The sequence below is a fragment of the Hyposmocoma kahamanoa genome, unplaced genomic scaffold, assembly GCF_003589595.1.
Source record: "Hyposmocoma kahamanoa isolate Upper Pololo Valley unplaced genomic scaffold, ASM358959v1 65, whole genome shotgun sequence".
In the NCBI taxonomy this organism is placed as follows: domain Eukaryota; kingdom Metazoa; phylum Arthropoda; class Insecta; order Lepidoptera; family Cosmopterigidae; genus Hyposmocoma; species Hyposmocoma kahamanoa.
In genome coordinates this window covers 8,096,393-8,114,403 of record NW_020653853.1, presented here as the reverse complement: position 1 = coordinate 8,114,403, position 18,011 = coordinate 8,096,393, and the positions used below count along the sequence as shown (strand labels likewise).

The window sequence follows — 18,011 nt, the reverse complement described above, 5'->3', positions numbered from 1 at the left end:
GCTAATAATTTATTTTATCTCTTTAGCTCCGATATTTAGCGAGATAACAGATTCTGTAACAAAGATTATTTAAGTTGATAAATTTAGGTGCCTGTCTAATAAATAATGATAAATTAAATAAATTATAAATAACTATAATAAATTCTTATTGTTTATTATAATGATCGTTGGATTCTTCCCCATGTGAACGAGAATCATCACTTGAATCCTCATTAACATTAATTATTAATTCTTGAGTAGACAAATTGTCAAACGCAACATAACGATCCCAGTTAATAATTTTTTTTTTTGAACTCGCTCACATTCACGATTAAGACTTCTTCATGAATAAAATCGATTGTCATAAAAAAGTGGAATCAGAAACGTATTAGAACATCACTAATTGATTAGAATTCGAGCTGTCGAAATAAATAAATGATTGGACGGAGTATAACATTATATATCGCACTAGTCAATAGAAGAGTTCTTGTCACATAAAGAGCTATAAGAAAAATAAATGTTCCGTCTCTCGACTACTACCTGTATCTTCTAATAGAATATAATATATAATAAGTATTTTTTTTTAAAGAAAAGCTAACAGATGTTTCATTGTATTTTTATTTTTTTACATAAGTCAATGTATACCTATATACATGTATTGCCAGACCCTAACAGGGTCCATGTTAGTACGAAACACATTTTTCTGTGCTATCCATGATGCAGTTAAATACATAAATAAAATTCTCCAAGGAGCATGTTAGGTGGCATAAATTGGACCTCGTATACTAGACAATCAGACGGTTAGCCTAGAGGTTTGCAGTCCACGTATAAACTATATCGCTTATTAATCTTATTTTATACACACGCGATCCACGATCAGTAACTATAAGAAATGTCAACCGCTTAGATAATACATAATATTCTTTCGATAGTAGATACCACTCCTTAATCAGAATATCTGTAGCTCTTGCATCGTCTTTGAAGAAAATTAAATATCGCACATCCTTTCCACCAGAAACACAATCACCCCCAAAACAACCCACCCTCATAAAATTTATTGTCGTTATCGTTGATGGGCTAGTCTAGCTTTCGTACTGGGAAGCTAGAAGATCTTGAACACTGCCTCATTTTCTACATAAGACTCGATAACGTTCATCACAGTGAGAGTAAAGTACTTATGGGTGACGTGCATGGACTTTGAATCTAGAACTCGGAAGAATTAATTTATTATCTGCCTCTGTGTATTCTAAACCCAAGAAACAGAAGTTATTTTCAAACTCTAAAAGTATTCACACAATAAATAATTACATAAGGGTCAGCACCAACCGACGGATGGCAATGCGGAGGACATTAAATTTATCAATGTATATTTGACGCTATTATCATTGAAATTACGTATAAATTACAATGCCCTGAGACGCAGAGAGAAATGCGCTGCAATACTCCGATGTCGGTCCCGGAGCATTGAAATTTATATCTTATTTCAATTGAAATTTCATAAAGCGATACATTGATAAATGTAATGATCTCTGTCTTCCCGTCCGCCAGTTTGCGCTGGCCCTTAATTATCCATATCACCTGTTTTTGTATGAATATTATAATAAGATGAGATGAAAAGATGGCCACCGGAACGTTCGTCACACAAAGCACAAAATTCAAATGCAAGATTTTATACGCAAACCTTCAGTATTATTTTCTACAAATATAATAGTTTTGTATTATTTTTTGTACAATTGAATATCGTATACTTTCAGTTTAAATCACTGCAGTCACAAATCGCTAATTGAATGAAAGTGAGCTTGATTCTTCGCCACCTCTTTATTTAAGTTATATCAGGTCGATAAAATTATAGTGAGTAATTATACGAGATACATTGATAAATGTAAAGTATTTATACAAATTTTTGGTTACACTCTACTACTTGCGGATTTCGCGTATATTTGTTAGAGCTCTGCAAATATTTACAAGATATACAATTTTGATCGAGTTTCGGGTAATCTAACGGGCAAAAATACTGCATAAAGCATAAATTTGATAATAACGTACTAACCAATAACATTACTTTCAACCCCTCGGATCTTAACCTTTCTATTGTACAAGTAGCCCAGATACGAACTTTTGCAAACGTGCTTCAGCTTGTTTAGTCATTGCCTAAGTGGTTTTCCGGCCCTTCGTGTTATTGTTATTGAACTTTCCTAATATCTTGTTTTATTTTGAAAATATGAACAAAATGCTCATACTGAAAGATTGATTTTTGAGATTTTCATCAAGATCAAATATTTGCTTGTTGAATTTGTCACTGAAGTTAAAATGATACGGGAAGTCATAAAATCAGACACATGTGAGTGTTAAAGCAATTAAAATTGTTTGGTGGTCCTGCGACATTATTAATAAATTAGGCTATAGAGTACATATTCTCGGATACGGATCTGCCCTAATAAGTATAATAAACGAAGCGTGCCATCATATCGACTAAAATACTACAAATGAATTACTAGAATAGATAAGACAGATGACACTTGAACCTAGGTAAGCGATGCAAAGAAAAAACGAGGTATATATAATATAAGTTACAGGTTATATAACAAACACGGTACATTAATATTTTCACACATACTAATAAATATGTTCAGTGATCACATTTTAACTGAAATTCAATATTATGCTAAAAAATTATAGACTATTTATTCAATTGTGATGGTTATCCTATCTGTGGAGAACGTAGAAGGGGATGTTCAGCAAGTAAGGGAAGAGCTCACCTTTGAAATAAATGTACACATCCTCGAAGAACATGTTCAGTTAATAAAAGTGAGGCTCCTATGGTGGGCGATCCAACGGATAGTCAAGAGGTTTGCTATCAATAAAGAAGTTGAAGTTATCATATTCCTTAGAAGGTTGTTGTAGTGGTCAGGATAGACAAAAACAAACAGCTGGAAAGGGAAGCCAGAGTCGATACCCTTAGGCGGCATCAATATCTTAAGGATGTATTAAGGTTTCTCAGACATTTCAAGAGGCAGCTTGCCTTGTTCCAGGTATTTATAGAACTCAGTGACCAGAAAGAGTCATCTTTGAAGTCGAAGAAGTCAAGAAGATGTTAATTTTTATTTTGTTGGGAATTTTATTAAATTTTTTGTTACCATTTAATGCGGGGCAGATAAATTTGTAATACGTAGTTTTGAAGAAGTTATTTTTAATTTGTGTACATTTTTAGTATTACGTTTTATATTTAGTGGTAAATAATGTTTGTTTTCTAGCAAATTTGCAAGCCTCCAAATCCATTTCCATCATCATCATTACGTCCATTTTTTTCCTGTGCATAAGATTCAATAATAGAACACATTAGTGAAATAAAACAAAAAAAAATCCCCATTTTTTATGTAAATATTTCCCAATAATTTGTAACGCGTAGTGACCTCCAAATAGTAAATAAAATTGAGCGATCGTCGCCGAGTTGTCTAGACGCCTAGGCGCCAGCACGTCGCGCCGCGCGACGACAGACCTGCGCTAACGCATCTTTTTTTTTTTAAGGATATTTTGCAGTTGGCCGCTGATGACCTTAACTGCACCACCGGAAAAAAGGGCGAGCTGAAGACTCATAACCCCTAAAATAAACTTAAAACTAAGTAGCGGGCCTGAGGGCGCCCAAGTGGGCACGGACCTCAGCTCAGGGCGCTACTGAAGACTTCCGCCAGAAGGACGTGCTATAGGAAAGAATCTACCAGTGTACGTGCTGAAATAAGGGGCTCTACGACCTCGCCGGCGAGGACGGTTGGGGCTAGTAGAGATGGACTGATTTGCGATCTGTGGTCTTCAAAGTGGCGAAAGAGATAGGGTCGTCAAGGTCTTGGAGGACTTCCCTTGGTACGGGTTCTACGTACGAGGTGGGGGTATTTCATGAATTGGGCTATTGTGGAGGTTGCGCTAACGCATCGCGCGTTAGTTTAATACTTCGTTGTCTGTCAAATAAATAAACTCGCGCGCTGACTCCGCCCCCACACCGTTCTTGTTGCCATAGCAACGGCGTCTGCTAATCATCGGGTGTCAATATTGTTCACAATTTTTCGGAAAGTTCTAAGACGTCGTAGCTTATTAGGTAATTTGTTAACTATTTGAAAAAAAAACTGAACATGTTTAGGAAATGAAACTATTTCTTCCGGATTTAAATCGCGTACTTATATTTGTTTTTTCAAACAAACCGACGTTTCGGCCCCTTACAGGTCCCATGTTCATGGTTGACTGAGGTGGTGCAGTCATCAACCAGTTATGTCTAATATTAATGCTAACCATCCTATTTTTCACTATAGTTACAAAAGTTATTAATTAAATAAATACCTTATTTTTAATTTAGCAAAGAAAACATTAAAAATTTACTCTACATTACGTTTTACAAATTATATTGTTGAGTGAATTTTTATTAATTTAAATTGATTATTAATGAACAATAGAAATTAGAATAAATTAAAACATATTAATTAGTACTGCCAGTAGTAGTAGTAGTAGCCAGATTGACACACCAACTTACAAACTGGCTCAACACATGGCAAAGGTACTGTCACCATTGAGAGGGAACACTTCTACATATGTGAAGGATTCATGCCATTTCATCAGTGGAATAAAGATCTACGGTTAACTGATGATGACACCATGGTCAGTTTTGATGTTCAGTCGCTGTTCACCAACCTTCCAGTAAAAGACTGCATTGAAATTGTACGTAGAAAGCTAAGGGAACATAATAGGTATGTCCATTTAATACGCAGAATTATTAGAACACTGCCTAACATCAGGCTATCTATTGTGGAATAATGAATTCTACTTACAAATCGACGGTAAAGCGAAGAGCTCTCCGGTATCTCCCGTTGTTGCTGATATTTTCATGGAAGAGTTCGAGAAGCGAGTAAAACAAAAATGGGTATATATATATATATATATATTTTTTAAATATAAAAATTAATTTTCAAAATCGGTAAGTACACTGATATGTCCGTAAAATTTGAGGATTTTCCTCGGTTTCCATGGATCCCTTTATCAGATTCTGCCTTGGTGTAACGTATAACCTCCTCCTTTTCTTTGAAATCGGTTAAGATTAGTGACAGACATAATAACTAACTAACTTCTACAACAAGATTCCGGTTGATATTCAAAATTTGCCATTCACAAGGTTTACAGCATCTGTGTACTTAGAAGACAAAAATCCGTGGTAATGACCCATTTTGCTTTTGCAGATAATCTCGGTCTACGATGTTTGAAATAAATTGTAATATTGCAAATGATAAATGTGTACAAATGTTTATTTACTAAGAGCAAACCCTAGAATTTCTTACCCATTATTCTCAGGGGACTCTGACTTCCGAATGAGCTGTATCTAGTGCAATTTGCTTACCTATGAAATAAAGATTCTTTGAGTTTGAGTTTGAGTATTTCCTTGGGAGACATATTGTATACGGAAAGCCATACACGCGCCCCGAAATAGGTTATGCACATGCATACACAACGTCGATAAAACGTGACGCACATTCTCGTATTTATTTAGTAATTTATAAAAAACTTTTATTTTTGTTCTGTTAACTTATAATAAAGCTTTATAGAACAAAGCTCATAAGCTCTTTTGGTTATAGGTGTAACAACAAAATAACAAAAAATATGACAGGGAAGACGAGAATAAATAATGATGGAAAACTACTGTATAGAATTTGCATTGTCTAGATTTAAAAATCTGTCAGATCATAAAATTACTGATAAAGGTATACGCACCAGCCAGTGTACGTCTTTAGTTAGTACGTGACATGTTAAATTGAACAAAACATATTATTTTTAGATGATAATAAGTCACCTAAGGTTACAAGATAGTTGATTCGCTGTTTCGAAGTTGATAAGTTCTCTGATAAAGAATTGAGAAAGTATAAAAGGGTAACTCGGTACCAGTAGAGGTACAGTCGGCGATCTGTCAGGAAATAATGAAGACAGTCGTGTTTCTCGCTGGCCTTGTGGCCTTGGCTATTGCAGGGACCGTCCCTTCGCACCATCAAGTGGCAACCAAACCTGGTAGAAATTGTTTTTATTTACTTTGACCACTTATTTAAAGTTAAAACTTGCGATATTTTACGATTGGAATTCACACAGTCTACTTTTTTCTCCAGAATATTTTCATTGAATTTTTTTGCGAACTTTTACTGCGAACTAATTTCATCGTAACTCAATTTCAGTTGATGCGGAATTTGTTGCAAAACAAAAGAAGGTTTTGTCCCTCTTTGCCTCTATCGGTCAGGTTTACCCTGAAGCCGAATGGTACAAAATCGGCAAGGAATACGACGTCCATGCTAACATTGACAACTATACGGTAAGCTTCTTAGGAGTGTGTTACAAAAATAACTAAAATGTTTTAAAATATTTTACAGCAACTAGTGTTTGAAAATAATAAACTTCATTTTAACTTTATTTTTATCTTTCAGAACAAGAAAGCCGTTGAAGAGTTCCTGACTTTGTACAAATTCGGTTTTATGCCGAAATATGAGGTCTTCTCGATCTTCTACGAAAATATGAGGGAGGAGGCCGTTGCCCTCTACCACTTATTCCACTACGCCAAGGACTTTGATACCTTCTACAAAACCGCTGCTTGGGCTCGCGTGTACCTTAACGAATATCAATTTGTCTACGCTTTCTACATTGCTGTGCTCGTACGTCCAGATACCAAAGGCTTGCTTGTACCGGCTCCTTATGAAGTCTACCCTGAGTTCTTCACGAACACCGAAACCATGACCAAGGCTTACCGCATGAAGATGCAGGATGGTACCAACCAGCCTGACATCGCTCGCAACTACGGTGTTGTCAAGGAAAATGATTACTACGTCTACTATGCTAACTATTCCAACTATTGGAACTACGATAATGAAGAACAAAGACTGTCTTACTTCACTGAAGACATTGGCCTTAACTCTTACTACTTTTACTTCCACATATACCTCCCCTTCTGGATGAAGGGCGATGACTATGGTATTCTGAAAGAGCGTCGTGGTGAATTCTACTACTATTTCTACCAACAATTAATGGCTCGTTACTACTCCGAACGTCTTACAAACGGCTTGGCTGAAATTCCTGAATTCACTTGGTGGAAGCCAATCAAGCATGGATATAAACCTTTCTTGTCTACTCTGTACTATCCCTTCATCCAGAGGAATGACTACTACACAATTCCTGCTGATAAATACTACGAAGAACTTCAATTCTTGGACACTTACGAGAAGACCTTTATGCAATACCTGCAGCGAGGACACTTCCAGGCCGTAAGTAAAATTATTACAAGGATTTCTATTAAAATATGTTTCAATAAACATAATTTAACTAAGGATATTTATTTTCAGTATAAACAAGAAGTCGATTTCCATAACTCCAAGTCCATCAACTTCGTTGGTAACTTCTGGCAAACTAACCCCGACCTGTACGACCACTCCTCGCCTAGAAACTACTTCCGGTCTTACGAAATGACCGCCCGCCAGCTCCTTGGTGCTGCCCCTGAGCCTCTTGATAAGTAAGTGAATCCTTTATCTTTGAGCGAATTAACTCATTTCTAATATTCAAGATGTTTTACTATCGCAACGATTATTGTTATATCTTCACAGACTGTTTTTTTTTATAGATACACGGTTCCGCCTTACGCCCTGAACTTCTACCAGACCTCTCTGCGCGATCCCGTGTTCTACCAGCTCTACAGCAAGATTCTCAAATACATCCTAGAGTACAAAGAACACCTAGAGCCCTATACTCAGGACAACCTCCATTACGTTGGTGTAAAGATCAATGACGTGCACGTTGACAAACTGGTTACATACTTCGACTTCTATGACTATGATATCACCAATGGAGTGTACAAGAATATGGAGGAACTCAAGACCATGACTCCCAGGTACAAGGTTCGTCAGCCGCGTTTGAGTCATAAGCCTTTCACCATTACCATCGATGTCAAGTCTGATATTGAAGGCGAGGCCGTATTCAAAGTTTTCTTGGGTCCCAAGTACGACAGCAAGGGTTACCCCATCAATATTGAGGACAACTATATGAACTTCTATGAACTAGATTGGTTCACATACAAACTCAAATCCGGTCAAAATAAGATTGAGCGTGATTGCAATGAGTTCTTCGTCTTCAAAGATGACTCTCTGCCCGTCACTGAAATCTATAAGTACTTAGAACAAGGCAAGGTGCCTCTTGAAATGTCTGAGAAACCCGAGTACTTCCCTAAGAGATTAATGCTGCCTAAGGGTACCGATGGTGGTTTCCCATTCCAGTTGTTCGTTTATGTCTATCCTTACCAACAACCTCCTAAGGAGTATGAGAACTTCAACTTCTTAGTTGATAGCAAACCTCTTGGCTATCCGTTGGATCGCCCGCCATACGAGCCTTACTTCTACCAACCCAACATGTTCTTCGAGGATGTGTACATTTATTTTGAGGGTGAGCACTTCCCTTACTCTCTGAACAACCCCTTCTACGTTCCCCACCGAAACGACATGCATCACAAATGAATAAATAGTCTACAATATTTTAGCATAAATTAGCTTCACAATAGAATCTCAGTTAAAATGTGAGCGCCGAACATATTTATTTGTATGTATGAAAATATTAATGTACCTTGTTTGTTAATAAAACCTGTAAGTTATTTTATATATACCTCTGTTTTTTTCTTTGCATCGCTTTTTTTATATAATATCAAGAGACAGGACGGACAAGTCGTGCGTCTTATGGTAAGCTACACGCCTGTCCATAACAGCAAAAATTCGAGGGGCACTGCCACTGCGCCCGTCATTCTGAGACATAAGTTGACAAGTCTCATGTGCCTGTAATTTCACCGACACCCTTACCCTTCAAAACCGGAACACAGTAATGCTGACATTACTGCTTGGCGGCAGAAATAGGTAAGGTGACATTACTTTCCTAGACGAACTTTTTCACAAGGAGCTACTAAAACTTACCTAGGTTCAAGTGTGATATTATGACGGCCCACTTCATTTATTATATTTACTAGTTCAGATCCGTTTTTTGTACCTACAGACCTTTAAAATATTATATGTGTGAGAATATGTACTCTACATATAGATGACCTTGAAGTTTTAAAACACTATATCTAATCTACATATACACACACACATTACATACGCTCACTCACTGTTTACATACACATTTACGTGAGATCAAGAAGTTGCACTTTCTTTCTTTCTTTCTTTTTATTTTTAACTTTACTCTGAATTGGAATTACCCCTTTTACATTTTTTTTTATTACACGCATAGCTATACTATCTGTAATACCATTACCGTAAAGACTCACTTATGTTTACACTTTATTTTGATTTGTTTTGACTGAAGATTTGATTTTATGAAAATTATATTTGTTACGCCTAACTGAACACTGCCTCCTAAGATACAGTCTTTTGTCAAGTTTAGGAGACAGAATTTCCTAAATTTAGTACGCGTTCTGTTATATTCTGTGCTACTTTATATCCACACTTATAGTTTTGTATTTGCTGCTCTGTACAAATTGTAAGTCAAGATTTTTAATAAGATATTGTATTATTATTAATTAAACCTAACCTAATTACATGGTATTTTTAATGAGGTTTCTGGAGAACTGACCTCTTTTTATACCTACTATAGTTCTTCGTGTACGTTTTTGAATAATAAAAACACTATTCGACTCAGTTGAGATATCCAAGTTTTTCACACAGAGACTGTATATGTGATTTCCAGTTTAATTTTACAAGTATTCACAATGGAACTATAGAGGTAGTAATTGGCCATGTTATAGAATTTCTTCCTGAGAACAACGGAAGGTTCAACTTCGATGTGTTAAGAATAAGTCCATTCCCAGAGAACCACTCACACAGTTGCTTGTACGTGTAGACTATTTTTTTTCCAACTTCTTACAGTTTTCAGCACATACTACAACGGTTGTGTCGTCCGCAAATAGAACCTCCAGTCCTCTGATATAAAGTACTTATGGCAGATTGTTGATGAATGCTAGAAATAGTGTATTACCTGAGGCCAATGATGACGTAACCTATAGCTGACCTAGTTCTTGTATAATTTGTACTAACCTGAACCGTTTGTCTTCTGTTTGCTAAAAAATATATTAATAAGTTGTGAGGGATTCCGTTGATGCCATACACAGCTAATTTATAAATTAATAAGACACTTATTTGTTCAATTACATTGGCCGCCTTTGTAAGGTCGCAAAAAATGCCAGCAGTTTTATACTTATCGTCTATACTGGTAATAACAGAATCTACTATATTTTGCGCTGCAACTATAGTGGATTTACCTTCTTTTGTAAGCACATTGTCTGTCTGATAAGTCGTTTATATATTCGAAACTATGGTTATCGGTCTGTGGCTTTCAACATGGGCCATATACTTCTTCTCCTTGAACACGGGATGAGAATGACTCTCGTCCGGATGTTCGCGACATGCCGCTTGGCCCGAGTATAGCTGGAACGTTAAGCGTAGCTAAGGCCCGGCGGATGATGTCGTTGAGGGCTGCATGCCGGGAGATACAGCCGACGCTCAGCTGGCAGGAAAGACCGTGGTGATCCAGAGCATAGGACACCTATGCGATTCCAACTTGGACGTCGCTTCCAGACGTGCTCCGTCTATTGGGGTGCAGAGATTCATTAGTCATTGAAAGTCTTTTGGCATAGTATACTATCCCAGCTGCTTTGAATTAGATGGCATCATAAGAAGTTTTATATTAACTTGTATTGTTTAATATATGTGCATTTGTCTTGTTATCTTGCTACGTTTAAATTTTCTTTCTGAAAACTATTTGATCGATCTAGATATTTCATATTTTCTTTAAATATAAATAAAAAATATTTGACGACATTGCTCTGATCCCTATATATAACTATCCCTATAACTAAAGCACTTGTTTCGTGAAAATAGGAAACAACGACCGTTCCTCAACACCCAGACAATATAGATAAGTTAGTTTTTCTACACTGACCCAGCCGGGGATCGAATCCGGGACCTCAGAGATGGCGACACCATGGAAACCAGTGTGCAAGCCACTCGACCACAGAGGTCGTTATAATTATTTAGATTTGCTTCTATAGAAAGTTTTTTGTAACGTTTTTAATACAGTCCAATCTTTTGTCATTGCTTGTCAATCGTGTCAGGTCATAGGTCAGGTCATAGTTGTAAGTGTTTAGTTGTCCAGTTTAGTTTTAGAAAGTCAGTATTTGTGTAACTTTTGCAAATGAGAAAAACTTCATGGAAGGAGTATGGAGATCGCATATCATTATTATTATTTTTTAGGTAAACAAAAATCAATTGTTTTTTCTTATTTTCTATTATATTGTTACACAAAAATAATGATATGGAAACGCCACACTCCTTCCATGAAGTTTTTCTCATTTGTAAAATCTTTTATTTTCTTCAAACATTATTTTATCCAATTTTGGCCACAAATTAATTAATTGAATGATAAATTAAATTGCATCAATATATTTGTGGTTTTGAATTTTAATTATTGTGATCTAAATTTTTATATTGGTCTTAAAATATTTCATAATTGTGATAATTAATGACAAAGCTTGTGTACGAGATTAATAATTAGTTAAGTTATTATCATTGTAGCGTTCCCTCACAGGGTTAATGTGCTGGAAAACTATTATGTAATACCTCTGTTAATCCACATGAATAAATGAATTATGTATTATCATTAACGCCACTTCTTGTTGTTTAAACTTAAGTTGTACGCATAAGGTCCATTTTTGTGATAAAGAATGTTTGGAATGCAGGAATTGACATTCTAATCTTGAGGAGCGCAGAGCATTGGCCATGAGATCGAACATGATAGCGCGCAAGTTCGGCAGATGTACAGCTCAAGTAAAAATAACATTATTTAAAGCGTACTGTACATCGTTGTACTCTTGCAGTCTATGGAGCAGGTTCGCACAACGTTCTCACGATGCTTTGCGGGTCCAATACAACGACGCATTTAGGGTGCTTTTACGTCTTCCACGACGCTGTAGCGCTTCCGGAATATTTGCGGTCGCAAATGTCGACGGATTCGGTGCGACGTTGCGCAAGCGCTGCAGCGCATCGATGCGCAGGTTGCGCGCCAGCCGTCACAGACTCCTGTCTGTTGTAGCTGACAGGTGGGACAGTGGTCTATTAAGGCACTGGTCTTCTCTCCATTTAAGTTTAGGTACTAACATAGTTATTATTTAAAGTTCGTTTTGTAATACTAACACCCTATGGATCAACGTTGTCCGAAATAAATGCATTTTATTTTTATTTTTTATTTTGTTAACTAAATAGAAGTTTCGTTTTATTTCACTTTTTTAAGATTAGTACTTAACATTTATCTACGACCTTACCCAGGGAAAATTGAAGATTTATTTATTTATTGCTATACATGTACAATTGTTGTAAACTGATCTTAATTTTTTTTATACTATCAAATTACAAGACGAACAACCTGTGAGCCTGCTGGTAAGCTACATGCCTGTCCATACCAGTTGCAGTGCCACTCAGAGCTTTAAATCGCAAAGATCTGAGGGGCACTGCCAGTGCGCCCGTCACCCTGAGACGTAAGTTGACAACTCCCATGTGCCTGTAATTTCACCAAAGTTTATTTTTTAATTTTATTATATTACTTCAATTTAGAGAGGTCGCATGCAAATAATTATTACATTATAACAAAACAAAGAAGTACATTAGATAATAATATATGGTTTAGAAAATAGCTAAAAATAATTCAATGTCAACTAAACACAAGTAAATATAAAAACTTTCTTAGGCAGACCGCAAAATAGAAGGTATGTACGAGTATCGTTGGTAATGTCAATTTATCTTTGTCGTTAAGAAAATCATTTATGAAATAATAATATTTTTCAGTTACAAAATATTTAAATTAAATACAAAGGATTCACTTTGGTCATTTTTAATATTTTGATAAATCTGTATATTACTATACATATATACGGACTATTTCTGAACAATTCTAATCCTGGCTTAGGAAGCACATATTTGTTTGTTGCGCCGTGAACTACGTGTGACTTCATAGTCGGTGATATTATTCCTTACAAAATTTGCAACTTCGAGTATGTATATACAGCTGATAACTCTTTTGATTAAATAACACTGCAGACACACACTAAAATAATAAATTCTTCCCGAAAAATATAGTTATTTTTCGGAAGGAATGTAGTCATTCCTTCGGCCGCCGCCATTAGAACCAAGCTCTTGACAGTTCTCGTGCGTAGTAGAAATTAGCAACATAACTTTTTTTTTTATAAAGTGTAAGTGCGCATTTGACCTCCATCTCACCTGATGGAAAGTAACAATTAGGTCGACGATGCATACCTAAGTAATGCCTATTCACTCTCACCTTGAAAAGACTCAAGTTATGACGTTCAGGGAACAAGTCTGCAGGCAGGGAATTCCACTCCATAGCCGTTCGCTAAATAAATATGGAAGCGTAACGCTCGTGCGGATCTTTGGAATATCCACAACATAGGGGTGGTACCCAAACCGACGCCTAGTCCTCCGGTGATGGAAAAGGGAAGGCGGAATTAAATCGTGTAATTTCATCGTACACTCTCCGTAATATACCCTATAAAATACCGATAAGCAGGTAACTTTATGGCGGTGTTCAAGGCTCTGCAGCTTCGCCTCCACTAATTCCTACAAGCTTCTTGCCACGGTTGTCAATTGAATCCAAGGTGACCAATTGGTATGTAGCAGAGCCATCTCAAAGCTGACAGCAGTAATCCATGCACAACTTGACTTGTGCTTGGTACAGCTGAAGCAACTGTCCCGGTGTAAAGTAACGCCTTACCCTGGAAAGGATCCCAAGCTTCCTTGTTACATTTTTAGCCATGAATGGACTGTTTTTGTGCTTCAGCACAACTACAATCAGCGTTAAATCTGGGAAGAGCTTGGAGTCCATTTGGTACATCAGAGTATGGTATGTAGTACTACATATCCAAACGCAAGATCTCGACTACAGCATCAGCACAGCTCGACGAGTCTCCTGAAGTAAAGCACGCCTGCCAAGGATATGACGCAAAGAAATGACGCATTTCGTCCCAATCTGCTAACCTGTGTCGCCACACCCTTCTCATACCATTAGGACCGTGATCGGATGGAGAGTATACAGATACAATTTTCACCAGACAATGGTCGGAAGTACCCAGTGGGGCCTCCACAGCCACAGAATAGCGGTCTGGATCAGTTAACAGAAGGTCCAAGCAATTAGCCGAATGAGACTCAACATCTGGGATCCTGGTGGCGGCACTGACGAACTGGGAAAGGCTTAGCGATAACGCAAGTTTACACGTCTCTCTCCCAGCACGATCGGTCATGTGGTATGGGAACAATCATACTTGATGGTGAACATTAAACTCCCCCAGAATGACTTATTGCGGCGCTAGGTACCTGAGCTGAGCCTCATCAGACGTCTCAATTAGACGTTAGCACAACTTGGTCATCTCCGGATCTCCACTGTGCGGGCGGTAGACGCAGCAGTACACTATTTGTGTAACTCCTGTCTCAACCAAAAGCTAAAAAACAGAAAAAATCGGTGCCTCAAAAGTTCTTGAGATGCTTGACACAGATGTCATCTCGAACGTACACACTGACTCCGGCACGAGATATGAACCTGTGCTCCAGAGTATACCCGGGGTAGCTGAGGTACGCTGCGTCAGTCGGACATCTGATCTTGGTGAGGAACAGCAACTGGGGTTTGTCGATTTCAAGGAGGTAGTGGACCGAATCGAGATTTGAGTGCAGACCTCAGATATTAGTGAGGTGCACTTTTGGTGGGAGGATGTGCAACCACTGTGTAAACTTTTTCCTTTTCTGTGACTTTCCATGTTTTGAGAAGTGAATAGGCAGGAGGGACGCAATTGAACGAGGCATTGCGTCGTGTTCAACCAAGCAGCAAGCTTATATTACCACACGAGGTTACAATCGGTTTGGAGATCGTGGGGACACCCGATCCCTCCCGGAGATGGCCACCGGGTCCTCCTCTCCGGTCGCCAACCGGCAAGATGGAGCATTCCGGGATTTTTCGTTGGGTGGCGGGGCAGCCTTTCACAGGTGGCTTTCCCGCTACTTGGGCCTCCAACTTCCCACGGTCGGCCAGCGGAACACCTTGCTTCGGATCCCGCTAGCCTCCAGAACTAAGTGCTCATTGTGGCAGTACAAGCAGCTACAATTCGTCGTCAGACGCAATGCAGCTGTTCAGGCCCGACCTCCCAATGGCAACTCCCGAACACGAGTCGGAACACGTTAAAAACCATTTGGCGACTTGACTACGTCGGGAGGGTGGTGACTAGCCACGGCCGAAGCCTATCACCAGTAGTTGTTGCACTTTGAGACCACCATGGGTCACTTACGTAGGTTTAAGACCGTAGGGTCTCGAGGGTTAACCTACGGAAGCGAGTAACATCAACTCCCAAAAATATTAATACTTAGAATGAATGTTGTTATAATCATATTCCTAATATGTAAATTAATGAAACATTAAAATAACTCCATTCTTATTGCATATAAAACAAAATAAACAGTATTTTATTTACCGATTTCATTCAAGAAGGACACAAAACCATAACTACATAATTTAGTTACGTAGGTCACTCAATAAGTTTTGAGATAAAGAAAAAATATCAAACATATTAATATAATTTATTTCACATTTTTTCTAAATACTCTCCATCATTATCTACACAAAGTTTCATTCGTCTAAACCAACTCTGAAAACACTTTTGCCAGTCTTGATCTGCCAGCATTGAAATTGCCATTTCGTAGGCAGCTTCTCTTCGACATTCAAAAAAAATTTTCCTTTGATTTTTTCCTTCACTGTTGGGAACAAGAAGAAATCGCAGGGAGGCAAGTCAGGGCTGTACGGCGGGTGATTTAAGGTTTCTATACCAGATTGCTCAATAAACGCCTTTGTTCTGAGGGACGTATGTGAAAAGGCGTTATCGTGATGCAGCATGATTCCCCAAAGCCCGGTCTTTGGTCTCCTCTCCCGCACAGCTTGGAAAACTTTTGGCAATGCTACTGTTGTGTACCATTCTGAATTAACAGACCTTCTATTTTCTAACATTGACGTCGACAAATGTCCGCTCCGAGAAAAAAAAGTAGCTACCATTTTTTTGCTGACGTTTCGAGGTCTTTGCAACTTTGTCGGTAATTGTTCCTCTGCCAAGACCCACACCGACGACTACTTCTTGCTTTCTGGATCGTATTGATAGATCCATGTTTCATCACTAGTAACGATTTCTGAAACACGTCTCGATGTCCCGTTTTCGAAACGTATAAGCATTTCTCGGCACCAATCCACTCGAGCCTGTTTTTCAGTACCGGAGAGCAATCGTGGGATCCATCGACAACAAAGCTTCCTCACTCCAAGATGTTGATGCAGGATAGTATTGACGCTCCCCGAACTAATGCCTAGGATCTTCTCAATGTTCGTGTACGTGATTCGTGGATCTTCTCACACCAACATTTCAGATGTCCACACATTTTCTTCAGTAACTGCTGTTTCCGGGCGTCCGCCTCTTAGGTCATCTTCAAGGTTAATTTTGCCTCCTTTAAATTCCTTAAACTACCTAAAAACTGTTGTACGAAAAGGAACAGAGTCATCTAATGCTGACTGCAAACGTTCCAAACTCAATTGTTCAGTTAAACCACATTTAAAATCATAGAAGATCTTAGCACGCAAATGTTTACAGTTAAGATCCATTATTGAAAAGAAAAAGCGCGGGAAGCGTTGTAGTAAAATGACTAACAATGTCATTTTTTTTTAAATTTAGCTAAATTGCTTTTGATGATCTATTTTAAACAAATTTGCTTTTTAAAAACATATAATATGGGTGCGTTCCATTTTTAAATTTCGAGTATCTCAAAACTTATTGAGTGCCCTACGTATTACAGCTATAAAAAGATACTTAAATTTATCATCATTTTTATGTAATCTAACACAGGGAACCATTGACCTGCCAACAAAGAGAACGGTCAACAGTTTATGTTTTTTTTTTTAAATGGCCTGCAATTTGAGGCCCTATGTGAACGAATTGTATACCCAATCTCCAACTACTTCTCCTTAATTTTTTTCACCTACTCAGAATATTTTGTCATTTTTTCATTTATCTTTTTATTGGTGATTGAATTTTTGTCTGTCAATAACTGAAATCTCGTACATAATTCCAATCATAAAATGTCACATTCATACACATATTCAGCCTTTCGGTTGAAATTGCTTATCGACTAGGACTTCTTTCGTTATTTAGGCCTAATAAAGTAAAAAAGTAAATTCCTATCCCATCGGGTCGAAAAGTTTTTCTATGGTGTGTTCGATCTTTATACCTATCAATAATCGTAATAGAAACTACTAAAAAGTAAAGTGCTGCAGTCAGGTAAATTCATCGATTCAAATTACATTCTGTAGATTCTAGACTGATTTATTTGTCCCGTATGATAACATTATTATTGATTTTATTATTGTCGATAATATTACTACTATTATATAAGTAACTTTTATTTATTTTCAAAATAAATTGAAATGTTAAAGATTCTCTTAAACCACTCACTGATATTAATTGTATACCAATGCATAAATACATAAAATCTTACACTATTTGGAAACCTTTAAACAATTTCTTTCTAATATCAATCTTGAGGTTGGAAATTCATGAGATGAGATCGTCAGATTAATGTTATAAAATGTTCGCTTTTTTAATATACTCTCAAATTACATATTTCCCTGCACAAATAATAATAACGCACACACTCAACATAGCCCCGCACTAGGGAAACCCTGGGTCGCGGGTGCCATGGACACACACATAGACAACCACAAATGACACTCAAACTCACGAGAGAAATAATTGTAGGCCATACAAATATTTCTCCGGGCCCGGGAATCGAACTTGGGACCTCTGCGTGGCAGTCCGACATGGTAACCGTTCGGCCACCGAGGCAGTTAATTAGCACAAATTCACTTTTTGTAATATTTGAGCATTTATAAATGCA

At 37.5% G+C, this 18,011-nt stretch overlaps 1 protein-coding gene across 1 annotated transcript; it reads left to right on the top strand.

Moving 5' to 3' along the window:
• The first annotated feature begins 5,901 nt into the window (after positions 1–5,901).
• Positions 5,902–8,609, top strand: LOC113231257 (arylphorin subunit beta-like). The gene is made up of 5 exons (XM_026465490.1): positions 5,902–6,021; positions 6,183–6,316; positions 6,429–7,259; positions 7,338–7,504; positions 7,613–8,609. The coding sequence occupies exons 1-5, from the start codon at positions 5,934–5,936 to the stop codon at positions 8,496–8,498; spliced, it is 2,106 nt and encodes a 701-aa protein (XP_026321275.1). The 5' UTR covers positions 5,902–5,933; the 3' UTR covers positions 8,499–8,609.
• The last annotated feature ends 9,402 nt before the right edge of the window (positions 8,610–18,011 follow it).

Coding starts and splice junctions, on each gene's coding strand:
- LOC113231257 (XM_026465490.1), top strand. CDS start 5,934: ATGAAGACAGTCGTGTTTCTCGCTGGCCTTGTGGCCTTGGCTATTGCA. Junction 6,022..6,182: donor TCAAGTGGCAACCAAACCTG/GTAGAAATTGTT, acceptor ACTCAATTTCAG/TTGATGCGGAATTTGTTGCA. Junction 7,505..7,612: donor GCCCCTGAGCCTCTTGATAA/GTAAGTGAATCC, acceptor TTTTTTTTATAG/ATACACGGTTCCGCCTTACG.